At 38.6% G+C, this 17,129-nt stretch overlaps 2 protein-coding genes across 2 annotated transcripts; one reads left to right on the top strand and one right to left on the bottom strand.

The window, feature by feature from the left end:
• Positions 1 to 1,123: 1,123 nt before the first annotated feature.
• On the bottom strand, positions 1,124 to 6,361 carry LOC111587969 (uncharacterized). The gene is made up of 10 exons (XM_023298068.3): positions 6,253 to 6,361; positions 6,094 to 6,158; positions 5,703 to 5,829; positions 5,407 to 5,558; positions 5,140 to 5,282; positions 4,867 to 5,029; positions 3,285 to 3,375; positions 3,105 to 3,183; positions 2,463 to 2,545; positions 1,124 to 2,362 (listed from the first exon to the last, which is right to left on the bottom strand). The coding sequence occupies exons 1-10, from the start codon at positions 6,264 to 6,266 to the stop codon at positions 1,366 to 1,368; spliced, it is 1,914 nt and encodes a 637-aa protein (XP_023153836.2). The 5' UTR covers positions 6,267 to 6,361; the 3' UTR covers positions 1,124 to 1,365.
• A 3,878-nt stretch (positions 6,362 to 10,239) lies between these two features.
• On the top strand, positions 10,240 to 15,175 carry ddias (DNA damage-induced apoptosis suppressor). Its single transcript, XM_023298066.3, has 5 exons — positions 10,240 to 10,601; positions 10,882 to 11,043; positions 11,466 to 11,574; positions 12,025 to 12,320; positions 12,581 to 15,175. Exons 1-5 carry the CDS (start codon positions 10,480 to 10,482, stop codon positions 14,370 to 14,372), a joined length of 2,481 nt encoding a protein of 826 aa, XP_023153834.2. The 5' UTR covers positions 10,240 to 10,479; the 3' UTR covers positions 14,373 to 15,175.
• The last annotated feature ends 1,954 nt before the right edge of the window (positions 15,176 to 17,129 follow it).

Here is a 17,129-nt window from a genome sequence, read left to right as displayed (position 1 = left end):
AAATGTAAAATTTAAAGAAGCAGTATTTCAGCACAGGTTTAGTTTAAGTACTGCTCTTCTATTGTGTTTATGTCCTTTCGGATGTGGCAATACGTTAATAAACATCCAGTGTGTTTGTTATCTTATCTGTTTGTGTTTATTTTAAATGGTTAACTTTGCTCAGTGTCTGCTAAAAACTTCCGGCCCAGCTCATGTTCTTAGTCTGAAAATCCGGCCCGAGTCAATTTTTAATTGAATAGCCCTGGTGTAGAGTATATCATGCTGTATGAGGGTGACGTGTTTCTGTGGAAATTACTCCGGAGTTCCAGAGAACAGTAATGAGGAAGTAGTTTCACAAGCCTGAACAGCTGCAGCTCTGCATGACAGCAGATAGTTGTGGTTTGTTTTAGTCACAGAATTCAGTCAGCTTCAATGAAATCAAATGATAAAATGGTTCTGACAAGATTGGCTCAATATATTTTTTTCTTGTAAAGGCTCACCTGGTCAAATCAAGTTTAGAGAAGTTTAATTCTTTAGTTATTCATTTAAAAACCTGATTAAAACTATGTTTTCCTTGAAAGAATGTTACAGCAAGCTTTAAAACAAGCTTAAATCAAGAAAAATGCATTTAAACCTGCATTTAACCTTGATTTACTTTTACTCCCAGATGTTTCATTCTGTGGCATCAAAACTTTAAATTCCAATTTACCATCTGCTTTTTTTTTTTTTTTTTTAAATCTGGATTTATTGACTTTAAACTTAGTTTTGCTAAATTCTTAGATTAACATAATCCTTCTTGGTGCAACCCAATCTAAGTGACTCTTTCGTCTTTAACATTAACAAATTTAAACGTAGACGTTTAAGACAGATTTCCTCCAGTATGATTCTTGCATTTCCCATTTGCTATGTAGACCTAAATTTAAAAAGCAAATGAATCATGTGTAATAATACATATGTCAAATAGCAGCAGCTGCTTTTCGCAGGCATGTGTAGTCTGCACATATTTACCCGTTATATCTCAAAACAGGTCATTTCTGTTATTTAAGTTCATGTTCCTCTGTAGAAACTTCAGAAATGTTTCAGATTAAAACCGACTTTGTAATCTAACATTGCACATATCGGCAAAGTATTCACAAATGAAATGTTCTTAGGGTGGAAAGATGAGCCATTTATGAAAAATGAAAACAAGAACACACAAAATATTTACAACAGCCTTTGATAAAGTCACGTCAGGGTCCATTATTCCTTGAATCATACATTTGCATGACAACATGGCAAACATGCTGTTTACATCATGTTAAATGGTCAATACATCCAGTGGTTCTTCAAGTCACATTGTTTTCTTGTTCCAGTACAAACTGTGGAACCCAAGTCAAGGCCACCAAACTACACACACTGATAGCCGCTGTCTGTCATTGCAGGCAAAGACTGGCCAGCAGACATCAGGGAGAGAAAAGGTGTTTGGAGCTCAGACAGATGTTGGCCACTCTGGCCATTGCTCATGAAACCTGGTACAACGGTGCTTGAGAAGCTTTGTGCGATGTTGGTGAGTGGTTCTTCCCGCTCAGTGCTTCTTTGCTCGGAAATCAAAGCATCAGGCTGCCCCACGAGATTTGAAAATGCCTGGTAATCATCATCCACTGCAAGAAAACTGTGCGATTCTGTCGGCACACAGGTGGAGCAGGGATTTTTGTCACATATTGAGGCATCTTCATTCTTGCCATTTGTCACAGCTCTGATTGCCTTATCAGAGCCCTGGTTTCTAGCTCCAGCACTGGACAGAACATCACAAGAGGCGGTTGTGTTGATGCCACTAGAGATGGAGCACAAGCTAGAGTCTTCAACATTTGAAAAAGTCCCAGAATCTGCATTGCACTGTTGATATGACATGTCTGTTGGCACCAGAGATGAAGCCACAAGTGGTAAAATAACATCCTGTTGCCAAGGAAGCAGACAGCCTGGCACCTGTTGGTCAGGACAGTTGACTGTGTTGCTCTCACTGGGATGGTATCCAGAGTCACAAGGTATTTCAGCCTGCATCTGGACAGCAGAGCTGTCCGCCGTAATCTGACGTGGCATGACGATGGAATAGGTTTTATTGTCAAAGCCAGACGATCCAGAACTCATGCCGTCAGCCCTGAAACCACATGGGCTACTAGGAGAGGAGATTAAACTGCTGTCTTTGTTTAAGTCTGCAAGCGGACTGGTGGTCGACGGTGATATGACGCTGATACCGGGGATGTCTCTGCAAAGGGCTTCCTTAACACAGGCTATGATGTCTACATGTTCTGTATTAGCATAACTGAGACATGAGGACCCCGTGCTGATTCCACTGCTTTGCTGAAAGCTCCCACTGCTGGTGTCTGTCAGTGGCATCTTTGGCCTGAATACAGAGAAATGCTTACTGAAACTGCCATCATGATCACATGAAAATCCTTATGAAATATCATGTATTGTTGACACATCAGTGCAACCACACTAACCACAGCTCGCTGTCATCTGAAAGAAGAGGGTCAACGTAGATGGAGGAGATGATGGGAGGCACAGGCTTCAAGACCTGAAATATCTGAAACATTTCAAATAAACTTTGTCATGTTTCTGAAAGAGAGTTTTAAAGGTCCTGGTTGCTTTGGTCACTGCTTTGGGTTCTATGGTAACATCAAGTGCAGCATTATGCTACCGCATGCACTTGTTGGACAGCTACTCTGTCAGAAAAACAGTGGAGCAGTAACTTTATCTGTTATCAATTCTGCCAAACAAATTAACGTTATAATTTTAATACCTGCAAGAATTGCACCTGCAATCTGATTCCATACTGCACACAGCAGAAGAAGTATTAAATATTGTATTAAATACTGCTAACACTGGACTGCATGTTGCATTGTTTTCTATCAATCCGATGTGACGGTTAGAATCCAGTGCAGGAGAGCACATCATGCCACAAATAATGAAAACTATTGTGTAGAACCTGAAAATATATGGATTGTTTACTGCTGATAATAGAAAAATTCAAACCAAAAATAGAATGATGTCAGAAAAATCCAAAGGATAATTAAGTAAAATAAATGTTTACAAAAACTGAAGTAAGAAAAGCTTTTGATTTTTGACGTCACTAGGTGTCTCACCTCTTGCTTGTTTGAAGGAAAAATAAGAAGGTTTGATTTTGGATGATCTGCAACTGTGTCCCACCATTTGGCTTTCATCCTGAAATCAAATGTACAAATAAATCGAGAAAATGACACATTAATTTGATATACACGAGTTACAGCATTTCAAGGGAAGACTTCTGTGTCTGCATGACTTACCTTACATAACAGCCATATATAGCAGCAGTGAGGATGACTGCAGCGACACTGAGGGAGATGATGATGACCAAGAGCGGGGAGTTACTGGAAGCTGTGAAGTAACACGTATGAAGTAAGCTTCAATGATGATGAAACGGTGCAGAGTCAGTTGCGTGAGGTTTGCCTTTAGATCCACCAACAGGCTTGAGTTACACAGTATGAAAAATGTTACTGACAGATTGATTCAAATGCTATACATTGAACAGCAGCATCAAAATGCAGTGACACGAAATACTTTTTGATTTGAGTGGCCACAACTCATTACAGATGTTTACATGTGCATAAATAATAGAAACACATACAATAGATGTGTACAACAGTTTGGTGGCTGTTGCTTGATTGACAGCTATGATGGTTCAGGTGACTGTCATGGTGGATGCGCTGTAACTTATATTCATCATAACAAGCTGCTTTGTTGTTCCACTTTGAAAAACTGGACAGACTGAGATCACAGTGAGATTAGAAAACAATTTGCTAACTCTTACATTTCAAACAATGACTTAGCTCTGATACAGCTTTGATATCTGTGTCTCCTTGTTCTGAAAAGCTTCCATTTTCAGCATGTTTTCCTGTGATTACATCTCTAAACAAGGCCAGCACACTGCTACTGCTCACCAGCTTCTGTGGAAATTAGTCTGATCTTAGAGACCAACACAAAGATTATGAAACAGCTGAATGTGTATTAAAAACTGATTCTGAAAAAATAAGATGTACTGCATTAAAAGTGACAAGAAGACACCAGTTAAATTAAATATGTTCAATAGTAGCATTCCAGATTTATGTGTAAAATGTAATGATGCAAAGGGGACCTTATGTCATCGTATGTGGGATTGCCCTAGGGTTAAGAAATTCTGGGGAGAGGTTCAACAAACAATAGAAAATATTATTTCTAGAACTACCTCAATAAATCCTGCCCACTTTATTTTGGGACTTTATCCAAAGCACCATAAGCACACGAAGAGTGAGCATATAATAATGGATTAAAGCCTCCAGCATGCTTAAAATTACTTCTACTCTTTTGGAAAAAAAACTTGCATACCAAATTTAGTAGACTGGATGAGGCAAATGTTAATAACCTTTCCTCTAGAGAGAGTGGCATATGTACGGAAAGGGAGACAGCATTTGTTTGAGAAAGCGTGGGAACCCTTTATTGCTTATGTGAAATCCACAAATTTAACAGTCGACAGTGATGTGAAATAAATATTTGTGATGCAAACCTCTTGAAATTGCCAGAATGAGAGGAATGACAAGACTACCTGCTGTTCTGTATAAAGGACTGTAATGCATTTACATGTCTGAAAAGATGTTTGCTATCCTTCTTTTTTAATTTTTTTTCTTTTCTCCTTTTTCTTTTCTTCTTTTTTTCTATCCATAATATGCTCTGCCTAATATGCATGTGCCAAATTATGGTTAAAAGTATTTGCATAACTGAGTAAGTCCTGTAATGTATACTGCAATGCATATATGTATCTGCATACAAAAATTATTAGTAAATATATTGTTGAAAAAAAAGTGACAAGAGGACTGTAAAGACAACACTTACGAGTTTTGAATTCCCACTCTCTGCTTCTGTCACTGAACGCATCACTCCAGTTTGTGAAGGTTCTCACGCTGACCATGTATGTTGTACTTGGTTTCAGGTATCCTCTGGGTATTTGATAGAGATCCAGTCCATTACGAGTAGCTGTTTTGAAAAATTTTGTTATCTGGTGGGGAGAAGAGTAAGAAGAACAGCATACAATTATGGTTTGTTGCCAACTTAATATTATCAAGCCCAGGTTTACATCTGTAGGACAAATGATTTCCACATTCTCACCTTTTTTGTGCTGCCTTTTTCATAGTAAGTCACTTCAGTAGTCAGACTCTCTCTGAACACGCCCTCATAGTGTCTCTTCCACATGACTTCAAAATTCCCATTTGATTCATCCACTGACACAATTTCTGGAGCTTTGGGCTTTACTGTGCAGAAACAGAGATAAGAGACAAAGGAAGGGGGATCATCGTTCACTTCCAGTCACTCTACTTTCAGTAGCTGCACAGTTGGACAGTGGACTTTTATTTTTAGCAGAAGACGTCAACATACTGCTCTTTTTGACACTGATGTTTTTCAACTTCAAGATGCGGCCTCCTTTCCAGACAGTTGCAGTGTGAGTCTCCCCATAGATCAGCATCAGTTCAACAGAGCAGCAACACTGTCCACTGTCACACTGCTGGAAAGTGCAATGTTCCTCATCACTGTGGAGCACAAGATGACAACAGTGCAACATGATCTTAGTGTATTTAACAGTTCCATGGCTAGGAAATTCGAAAACGTAATAATAATAATAATAATAATAATAATAATAATAATAATAATAATAATAATAATAAACTACTCACTCATCCATGCTGTTACTCTGAAGAGTCAGATTGTATTCAGAGCAGTTTGATCGCTCCAGTTGGCAAAACATCCGATCGATAAAGTCATTGGTACACTCAAGATTTAAGGCTGTTTCATTATTAACACCTGCATGAAAAAAACAACACACAGACAAACTCATAATGCGATAGATTTCTCACACAGACTACTTCCTTGCTTCTTTTGTTCTTTTTTTCCCTTCTATATCTTATTTTCTAAGTGTTTATTTAATGTCTACTGTTGCACGAAGAGAGAGTAACGTAATTTCGATTCTTGGTATGTCATGTACATATTGAAGAACTGACAATAAAGCAGACTTTGACTTTGACTTGACTTTGACTAAGCGACTATCTACACGTCCATTGTACCAACCAGGCAGAGCGATCGCAGCCACAGTGTGTCCGAGCAGAAGGAGGAGGAATGATAACGTGTCGCGGCTGGAAGTAAACACAAGAAGAGACATTTTATTTTCTTTAAGGCAACAGGATCGACGACTTAAGCAAGACAGGCAGTATCAGGTCATTTAATTACCTTTTCAACTTCATGATGAGACGCCTAATCCATTTATTCCACCGCAGCTTTGAATGCGCTCTCGCTGCTTCTTCCTGATTTGGAGAGCTGTTGCTGGAAATGTTGCGCCACGGATTCAGGAGAAGTCAGTTCCACTCCCATTTCCTGAAAGTGCAGAAACAAGGCAGCACAGTATACGCACTTCAGCCGAGAGCTTGTTCCCCCTTTCTTTTTTTCTTTTTTCTGGAAAGAAACTGATATAGACTGGAGCAGCTGTAAAAACACAAATAAGAACGTGGGAAACTGTGGGTGATTGTGGATGTGAATGTGTGGATTAAAATTAAAAGAGGGATTGTTCTGTGCTTACAGCTCCATGTAAAAGGCTAAAGCATAATTTTATGTCATCTTCTTATCTTAACCCTGTTGGAAAATTGGCAACCATCCTGCAATATGTGCAAACATATTTTGCTGTGTTTCTTGAATGAAACAGAAATCATTTATAGCTACAGTAAAATCATTATAGTTTTAAAGATCCAAATGGAAGCGGATGTAGCTGTGTGGTCTTCACTTGAAATTCATGAAAAGAAATTATAGGTAAATGAGAAGAGAGCATGTTTGTAAATGTGTTTCTTGTTAATAGTGTGACACTTCAAATGCAGAAGAGGTTAATTTTGCAAAAGATCTTGATGTTACCAAAGTGACTGATGACATGCAGAGTTATGTACAAATAGACTCCTTGCTGTTTAGACTGATAACTGAACCATGTATTGTCTGCAGTACTGAATTTAGCTGCAGGTTTAACAAAAGGACATGCAAGTTTAGTCCAATTAGAAAACTGTTTGTTAGACACATTTTACATCTTTAGAGTGTGTCTGTTGTTTAGTTTAAATTTCTCTGTTCTAATTTACATTATCTGCACACATTCACGGTGATACTCTGACATCTTTACAGAGTTAAAGATCATTATTTGGTGATATTTGCAGACTTTTTGAGATTTCTGTCACTAATATGTTTGCAGCCACCAAATAAAGAGCAAAGAGATATTTTGTTGATGCTAAAAGTCTTTAAAAGAGAAGGTCTCCACAAGTAAAGTGTTCCAGTTGAGTCAATTCTTAGGATGTGCCTTTATTTATTCCATGTAGGGGAGATTCAAAAGTTCCAAACGTTCATTATAATCAAGTGTCATACAAGTCATAGATCACTTCAGCCACCGACAGAATGGTTTAGTGCTGATCAAAAGGTGCAAAGACTGCAGCTCAGAAAGGTGCTGGACACTCTGGCTAAGAAACCTGAAACTACTGGGCTTATGAGGCTTTGCAAGATCTTGGTGAATGATTCCTCCTGACACTTCAAATGTTCCTTGTGCTCAAAGCTTCACTGCTCTCTAAACAAAACCTGCCACATGAGATTCTGAAATGCCTGCTAGTCATCACCCACTGCAGGAACATTTAACCCTTGACCACCTCATCAGAACTCCCAGCTCTGGACACAAGCTCACAAGAGGTGGTTGTGTTAAACCACTAGACATGGACTCTTGTGCACGTGAAAATCTCCTGAAACCACATCGGTGCTCACTAGAGATAAAACAAGTCTTGTTATGATAACATCTCAGACAAGAACCTGACATGCTGGTACCCACTGACCAGGAACTGAACACTGTCACTCACTGAGATAGTATTAGAGTCACAGTAGAACATTTCAGACTGCATTTAAGTCACAGAGTAACCTAGACTTATAATCTGATATCATGTAGGTCATGCGGTCAGAGGAAATGATTTCACTGTCTGAGGCATCAGCTCAACCACCTGTTAGTGGTTTCCCTGTAGCTGATCAGTGTTTATACATGCTATCGACTGTGTGTTCGTGGGATGAAATCTAAAAGTCTATGAAATGTCATGATGTCACAATGTCAGTCTGTACATCTTTTCAGCCCATGTAAATACTATGCATTATCACCTCTTTAAAGGTCTAATGCAAAAGTGCAGTAGGTGGCTCATGTTGGAATACATGATTTCGACTATTTGTGTCTATAAAAGGATCTTTGCAGCATACTGACGCACAAAATGATCATTAAAAACAACACTTGGAGTTGTAAATTTACAGTTTTCACTTCTGTCACGGAACTTTCCACCAATATTTTTGATGATATGTTGATAGGCCCTACATTTATTAATAGCATACTGATCCCTTATTGAGCCTTTTTGTGCAGTTTTCTAAGAGTATACTTCCCCCCTGTTTTTTACGCCAAAAATAAACATCCTTGGAGCCTTAGTAGAAAGCAACTGGACATCTCTTTTAGGCTCTTGAAGATGGTTCACTTCTCATCCAAGAGGCTTCTTCAGTTCTGAATGGATCATTGTTACATCTGAATAAATGTTCCAAATTCATTAAATTTAATCTGTCTTATCCTTTATTGTTATTGGTGTTGTCGAGGTGCATTTTTAAACATTAAAGAGAGTTAGGTGACCTCAATTCTGGATCATAGATGGTAAAGACACATTGTTATTCATAGCAGATGTCTGCAAATGCAAATCACACTCTTACGCTTTTACACTTTTTTAAAAATACTTGTTCTATTTACTTGTGTGTGTATATATATATATATATATATATATATATATATATATATATATATATATATATATATATATATATATATATATATATATATATATATATATATATATAAAAATACTTGTTTTATACAGCTGTTCATTGTTTGTTATACTATGTTGTTTTTGTTTTTTGGAAGTGCCAACAAAGTTTCCTTGCAGAAATGCAATGGCAATAAATATCCTTCAATCCTAGTGTTTACACATTTTCCCCTCAGGATTAATAAAGCATCTGTCTATCTAGCTATCTATCTATCTATCTATCTATCTATCTATCTATCTATCTATCTATCTATATATATATATATATATCCATCCATCCATCCATTATCTATACACCGCTTATTCCTCACTAGGGTCGCGGGGGGGGCTGGAGCCTATCCCAGCTGACTCGGGCGAAGGCAGGGGACACCCTGGACAGGTCGCCAGTCTGTCGCAGGGCTACATATATAGACAAACAATCACTCTCACATTCACACCTACGGGCAATTTAGAATGATCAATTAACCTCAGCATATTTTTGGACTGTGGGAGGAAGCCGGAGTACCCGGAGAAAACCCACGCATGCACAGGGAGAACATGCAAACTCCATGCAGAAAGATCCCGGGAAAGCCGGGACGCGAACCAGGGATCTTCTCGCTGCAAGGCGAAAGTGCTAACCACTACGCCACTGTGCAGCCCATATATATATATATATATATATATATATATATATATATATATATATATATATATATATATATATGTATATATATATGTATATATATATGTATATGTATATATATGTATATATATATATATATGTATATATATATATATATATATATATATATATATATATATATATATATATATATATATATATATATATATATATATATATATTCAACAATATAAAATATTTACTACTGTTGAATATATATATATTCAACTATAGTAAATATTTTATAGATAGATAGATAGATAGATAGATAGATAGATAGATAGATAGATAGATAGATAGATAGATAGATAGATAGATAGATAGATAGATAGAAAGATAGATAGAATTTTTTGCACTGTGTTTTAGTATATTCTTATAATGCCCTTATACGCCTGTCCTGAGCTGCTGTAACAGTAAACTTTCCCTACTGTGGGATCAATAAAGTTTATCTTATCTTATATCACACTTACAGTATTAAACAGCAAACCTTCTATTGTAGAAATCTGTGATATATTATTCAGTATTTAATTCTTTACAATTTAAACTACAATTGCAATATTGTAAATTTAATTGTAATTTTACAGGGAATTTTATTACAATGTAATTTTATTGAACACCTCTGCGCTATTCCACGGATTGACCAGTAGGTGGCGGTAATGCTCCAAGCAGCTTTGTCACGTATAGACTGTAAATCAACACACGAGGAAGAGGTCGGTCGTGTTCAGTTCAGTTTCCGAACAACAAATGGACGTTGAAATTGTAACTCGACGTTTTTTTAAATTTTATCTTTAACCTTAGATCAGCATGTGTGTCCGTCTTTTTTCACAGTTCTTGGTAATGAATATTCTTCCCTTAAACTTATGTTTTTTGAGAAATTTCAGTTAGCCTACGGTTAGCCTGCTAGCTAGCTACAGGTGGATCCCGTTTGACTGGATGTCTGTCAGACGGGCTCTGGTGGATTGTGCTGTGTTGTCTCTGCAAGACACCTGCGTGTTTTATCCGAGCTGTAAAGGCTGTTTCTCCAGGATTGATGTCGAACAACAGGACACGACGAGGTAAAAGAGCAGCGAACCAGTCTGAAAGAACTACTTGTTTCAGATAGACAAGCAGAGGCTCTGTAGGAAACTCGCGTCGGAAACTGTAAAGCTTTACTGTTAAACTTCCCAAACCAGCTGAAAATCAGTAAAGATACTCTGTGCCAACAGTATTTAAATAAAGGAAGTGTCTAAATGAGCTTCCAATTTAAAATATGTCAATGCCTACAATGCATATTGGCTCTGCACTGCTCCCTGCCTCATGTTTGATCCATCTGCCTTCCCTGTCCACCAACCACAGATACAGATGCTCCAGATGTGGTTACAGGTGTCTGAAGGAACAGGTTGACTACAGGTATCGTCTCTCACTGAGTGTGACCCGGGACAGATGCATATTTGGTGTTACAGTATTTGGAAGCACCTTAAATCCATTCTTTGGCATTCATGCAAATGAATTACAGAGGTGAGTACACAAAATGACCTTTTAAATAAGTCCAAATTTCTGTTCACAATATAGATTAGCTTGTTCTTTTCCATCAGTCCTATATTACCAACAGTTTCACAAGCCTTAGTGTAGAGCCTCCCTCCATAGATTGAATCCACATACAGTAATACATTAATATTATTAGGAGATGTATTTCAAGGTTTAGAAGCAGTTTTGCAGTGGTTCTTTAAGAAACTATAAAGCAAAGGATGTAAACAGAGACAAGTTAGTACATAGGCTAGAAAAATCTTGCATTTATTCTGTAAAATGGTACCTTTTTTGTTTTGAATTGCAGCGTTAGCCTAACCATTGATTAATGATTTAAAGATTACAATTACTTTTTTCTCTTTTAGCTGTTTAGTGAGAGGCGTTGTGCATTTTTGTTGTGTGTCATTTTGAAGGTTAGTGGAAAACCTGGATGGATCAGTTGAACAGTCAACAAGATTCACATTGTTGGGGAAGGCTGTTGAGGACTGTTTCATCGGCAGACATTTCATCTTTGGCTTAAAGGTAAACTCATGGTAGAAAATTAGGTATTTTGGAATGTGGGTTATTCTGGATATGTACAAATATAATCTCAGCTGCAAGTATCTATTGACCTTAATCTTGCATCATGGTGTTTGCATAGCTCGAGCTGACACTTCTTTTGTCAAGAACAGTGTAGATTTCTGAATTGTATTCACTCAAATAAATATAAATTGGTTTCTCAGTATATTAAAACAGACCGATTAAATGTCAAAATCAAACTTGATCTGTTGATTCATTTTCTATTTGTAACTTGTTTATAAAATAGACAATACAAATAATCATTAATCATGAATGAGTTATTTTATTTTCTCATTTGGTCTCGCAGTTAAATGTAAAAAGAACAAATGATACACAGGTTAATGTGTCAAAGTGTGTTTTACTGAAGTTAATTCTAGCTTGCTTGGTTTCAGCTGACTCACTTGTGTCTTTCAGGCAAGTGAAACAGAAAGTGGACCTTGGTTTGGAGGATCTTTCCTGAATGGCTCCAGCAGTAAAGACAGAAGCCAGTTTGTTGCCAGTCAGATGATTCTCCCCAAAGCTCCTGGCCTGTCGGGCTGCACAGTGATCAGTTATTATCGAAGTCTTCTTCAGAAAGTTTCAGAATATGAAGGCAAAGCCTCCAGACTTCCAGAAGCAACCCTGCTTCTAATTCCTGATCATTCTCCAACCAGCAGCTCTATTAATGCCTCATTTTCTGCCACTGGTCTTCTGACTCCATCACTGCAAAGGTAATGAAATTGGAAAATATTATCTTGCCTCCTGTCTGATTATTCTCTGTATTTTGTATCTGGGACAGACTGAAGAGACAACAGAGATGCAACAAATGAATGCCAGTTAGTCAAACTGACTCAGCAGGACAAATTCTCCCAAGCTCATTAGTTTGACAAATGAGCCTTTCGATTTTTTTCGTACATGTCAAGTAGCAAGGGCAGAATTTGTGGACATGTCTTTTTGTCTTTTGTTAAGTTTGCTTTTGTTTCCACCCTAGATCAAAGCACCGAGACTGCACACTGACTCCCACCCCTCCATGGCAACAATCACTCGGAATAATTACTTCATCAGCAGAGCAGGAGGACTGCTGCAGTACCCAGGACAGTGGAGATGAGAACAGCAGACAGACAGACAACAGCATAAAACCACACCCTGCACAGAGAGGCTACCTGGAGAACCACAACATCATCAAGGAGAGAAGTCTTCTTCTTTCTGCAGAGCACAGCTTTTGTAGTAATCCACCAATTGTCAAAAACCCAAACTCATCTGTTGAAAAAGCTGTTGGAAACAGCCCCGTCCTGAACACTTGGTTTAGTCCATCCCAGCCTGAGTGCAAAAGGTGCAGCGGCGATGTGACGGAGCTTTGTCCCAAACAGCTTAACAGAACCCTTTTGTCCTGCTCACTGGCATGGGAGGATTTGCCTTTTTCTGAGAGTTTTACAGCGTTTCTCTGTGAAGAAAACAAAGATTTTGACATAGTTAGTGAAACAGAGTCAAATCGAAATGTGCAGAAAGAAACACCAAGAAAAACCCTGGAGATTACCAACTCAACTTCTGCTTGTCAAAGAAGCACTCGCACGACACACAGTTATTCACAGATATTCCTAGATATCACTAACACACATGGTTCAGACGGAGCTGACAGACATGATTTATCTAACCAGGTATTAAAGAATCCTCTGGAACGCATTAACAGGAGTGAAGAAAGAAACCTCTGTTCCCATGAGTATGATCAGCAGGATGAGGAGGATAGTTCTCAGTGTTATGAAAAAGAAGAAGAGTATCTTCAAGGAGATGCTTACAACTGTTCAGCAGACCTTTTCAGTAGCTCACTCATGATCAGTACCAACGCAGAGATGCTCAACACAAATGGAGAAACTGTCAGGATAGCCACAGAAGCTTCCCCGCTGTTCACAAAGCTAGACCAACAGCATCAACATGATCAAAACGCTAATGTGACATATTCAACACCAGCCAAACACAAACTAAAAAGAAGTAAATGCACCAACAGGGACAGTTTAATTCCACAAATCACTCAAGATGTTGAATTTGTCCCTCCCTCTCAGTCCACCCCCATTGTAAAAGTAGGTGCTATATCAAGGTCACCTGCCTACTTAGGCACAAACTTGACTGGTGAGTTCAGGTCACAACTTGACAATCAAGATTCAGGAGCTTTTTGTGGAAATCTGCATGAACTGGACAGTAAAAAGCAAGCTAAAATCCTGACGTCTGTTGGTTGTAAATTGAACACTTTCAAGGCTAACAAGCTGTTCCAGTGTGACAGACAATCTACAAAAGAAGACTCGGTGTGGAACAGGACATCCAGCAGACGCAGCTACAGACCTACCCCAGAAAGGAAGTTCTGGAAACCCAATAAACATAAAAAACATCTGCAGGCTCAGCAACTCCTAAGGGTGCAGAGAGAGGATCTAAACCTGGAATCAGCAGGAACAGTTAACCACAAATTAGACTCAAGAGTTTATCATGGGACTGTGTGTAATGATGACAGTGAAGTAATTGTTCCCCCTACACCTGCTGGTAAAACACAATTTAGTGCGACGCCCAGAAGAAGAAAGCAGACCGATACCAGCAGCAGTAGTTTAGGTTCTGCCTGGGACCAACAGCAGGGAGTTAACTGTAAAAGAGCTCTGCTGGCTCAAGCATGCACATCATCTCACAAAAGCAAGACAGTTGTTGAGGGGAGTCTTGATGGATCTAATGATTACCCCCTTGATAATGAGAACCAGACATGTGATTGGTCCAGAGATCTGTTCTCTGACTCAGTGTGAGAGGTTCTGTTGCAGATGTACTTTTAAAAAGGTGCCAGAAATCCAAGGATTAATGTATTTCATGCCAGCAACCCAAATAATGATCTGCTTTGTGTTGAAAAGCTGCTGCTTCTGCCATTGTGAATGCTGCATTCCTCTTTGCCTAGAATTGACTACAACAAAAGATTGCATGTATTAAACACTAAAGATAGGAGAGCGGCCATCTCGTCCTGTCTGCGGTTTGCACCATGGGTCTGAAAATTTAGTAATTTGTTTGATTTCATGCACTTTTAAGCACACAGCTTCAGTAGAATGAGATCTACCACAAAGTTCTCAGTGCCTGGTTCAGCAGCTGACCTCACAAATGGTAGCTGTCAGGGAGTAAATCTTGTGGAAGAATGACAGCAGCAAAAATGTTATTAATGACTATGGTTTGGCAATGAGATGTTTGAGATTTTGAATGTCTACATGCTATTACTGAACACTCTCCTGCACACGGCCCCCCTTTAAATTATTAGACTTTTATTAGAGACATTCTCAGAGTCTAAAACCTTCAGCTGAGATGAACTTTTGAACGTTCTGCCTCATCGGGATTTGAATATTATCGTGTAGAATTGGCCTGTGACACATTAATAACTCTGTTCTAGACGCTTTCTGCTGCTGCGCGCACGCTGTTATATTTGGTACCATTTATTTCCTTCAGCCTTAGTTGCGTCATGCACGTGTGAGGATCATGTGTGTGATTAAATGGGTATCTGATTTATTAACTGCTGCTATGACATCTGAGAACCATTGGAATTAAAGTATTAAAATTTTTAACACATCTTTGTTTTTTATTTTGCATTTATTCTTTATTTATGAGATGATATAAACTTAGGAAATACTGTCTGGTAGAGAGGAATATATGGAACAAAGGTCTCCAGCTAGAACTGAATCAGAGATGTTGCACATTGAGTATATTTTCAGTATGTATCATGACACCAAGGCCAACAAGACACTCAGTCACTTGAATTCTCTCCAGTTTTATTTGAATCACTCTGCTCCCTGGCACGTCTTCTGGCAGCAGGGTCCTTAAGTAGACCTGCTGCTCTGCTGTTACTATGTATGTTTTTGCAGGGGTGTTAATGTAGGGACGAGTGGGTACAATGTTATGCCAAAGAGCTAAGAATAGCAGCCATGACTGCAATGTTCTGCATGGGTGAGTGAAGGAGGGAGGGCGGGATGAAGATTATGTTATGAGTGTAAAAATGGAAGTGGGACAAGAAGTACACAGCTGGAGACCTGTACTGTATGTGTTGCAGAAAGTGATTTGGTATGTAGTCAGCTGGGTATAGCGTGATTGTCTCTGCGTGCCTTTTTGGTTGGTCTATTCACAGTGTATACACTTTCTGCATGTATCTAACAGACAGTTTACATGATGGACTGGAACAGATTTGTTTTTGTACATACAATCAAGCAGCCCACAAGATGAGCCTCAGGGACTTTGAGGATCTCCTGAGTTTTCCAGCTGCAGCACCGCCAGCAGGTTGACATTTGTAGTTCAGAATGAAGTGTCTCGACAACTGTTGGATGATCTATCATGCAGTTTGATGCAAACATTTCTGGTTTTTGTGATAATGATCTAAAGCTATTCATTAAAATTTCAATTTGAGACAAAGAGTTCGGTTTTGCATGTTTGTTGCCTCCTGGTCAACTTACCAAACAGCAATCCTCATGTGTATCGGTAAGGCGTCTCAGTGAGAAGAGCAGAGATGGATATACTGTACTGGATTAAGAGGTTGACAGAATTTAATGAGTGTGCAAAAGTGTTACTGAAGCAGAAGAAATAAAGAGAGACAACTTCGGAGCATTTAAATTTAAAATACACCTTGCCTTGTTAGAACTTTATTTTGTCTACTATATGGATTCACTATTTAATAGTTTTTATGCCTTCTTCCGAGTCCTCTGGTTTCCTCCCCAAGTCTTGCTGGTTAGGTTAGCTGGCGACTCATAAGGATAAGGATAAGGATAAACTTTATTGATCCCACAGTGGGGAAAGTTCACTGTTACAGCAGCTCCAAAGAAAAAGTATAAAGGCAGTGCAGGAATAGATAAGAAAAAGAAACAGTGCAAAAGTTGCAGAAAAAACGTTATATACAGATGGGGTTTTTTTTGTTTTTTTTTCCTTCTTATAAATATGTAGAAGATTATATACAAGAGGATGAGGTATCAGTTATTGCACATAAGTAGGAGGATGCGTGTCTAAAACGGGGCGCCCGTACGTGTGAATGTGCAAATCACCTCTCGACCAAAGCCAGCTGCCTCCTGCAACCTTCTGAGGGATAAGCGGGTGTAGGTAATGATGGATTCACATTCCATGTCTGTGTGGTGTGTTATTGCAAGGCTGCTGCTGACAGAGTGATAATGTTGAAACTAGCTTTTGAATGAAAAAAGACATTCTACCTTGTGTTGGAATGTAGTACAGAATGTTAGCTATTACTCAACAACGTCAGGCATAACGCATGTTTGAAATGTTCCTGTGGTGCCCGTTTTTTGCTTATGTCACACTGGCATGCAGCTTCCCAGAGCAACGCACTTGTTTTGATATTTGGTGCGTATGTGCCTGACAGTTTCGGCTTCAGTTGCTTCAACTAATATCAGTTTCATCTACATGGATATTCAAAATTCAGTCCTAGAAGAGAATCTGGCCTGGTGGTGCAGATTGAAAATACAGACAGATCTAAAGAAATGCTTCTTTGTTTGACCTTTTCAAAAGGCTAACTGCTGGCATTAGTTACT

Source organism: Amphiprion ocellaris, chromosome 1 (genome assembly GCF_022539595.1).
Source record: "Amphiprion ocellaris isolate individual 3 ecotype Okinawa chromosome 1, ASM2253959v1, whole genome shotgun sequence".
Classification (NCBI taxonomy): Eukaryota; Metazoa; Chordata; class Actinopteri; family Pomacentridae; genus Amphiprion; species Amphiprion ocellaris.
Note: the sequence above shows the minus strand (reverse complement) of the source record. Positions and strands in the feature narration are given on the sequence as shown.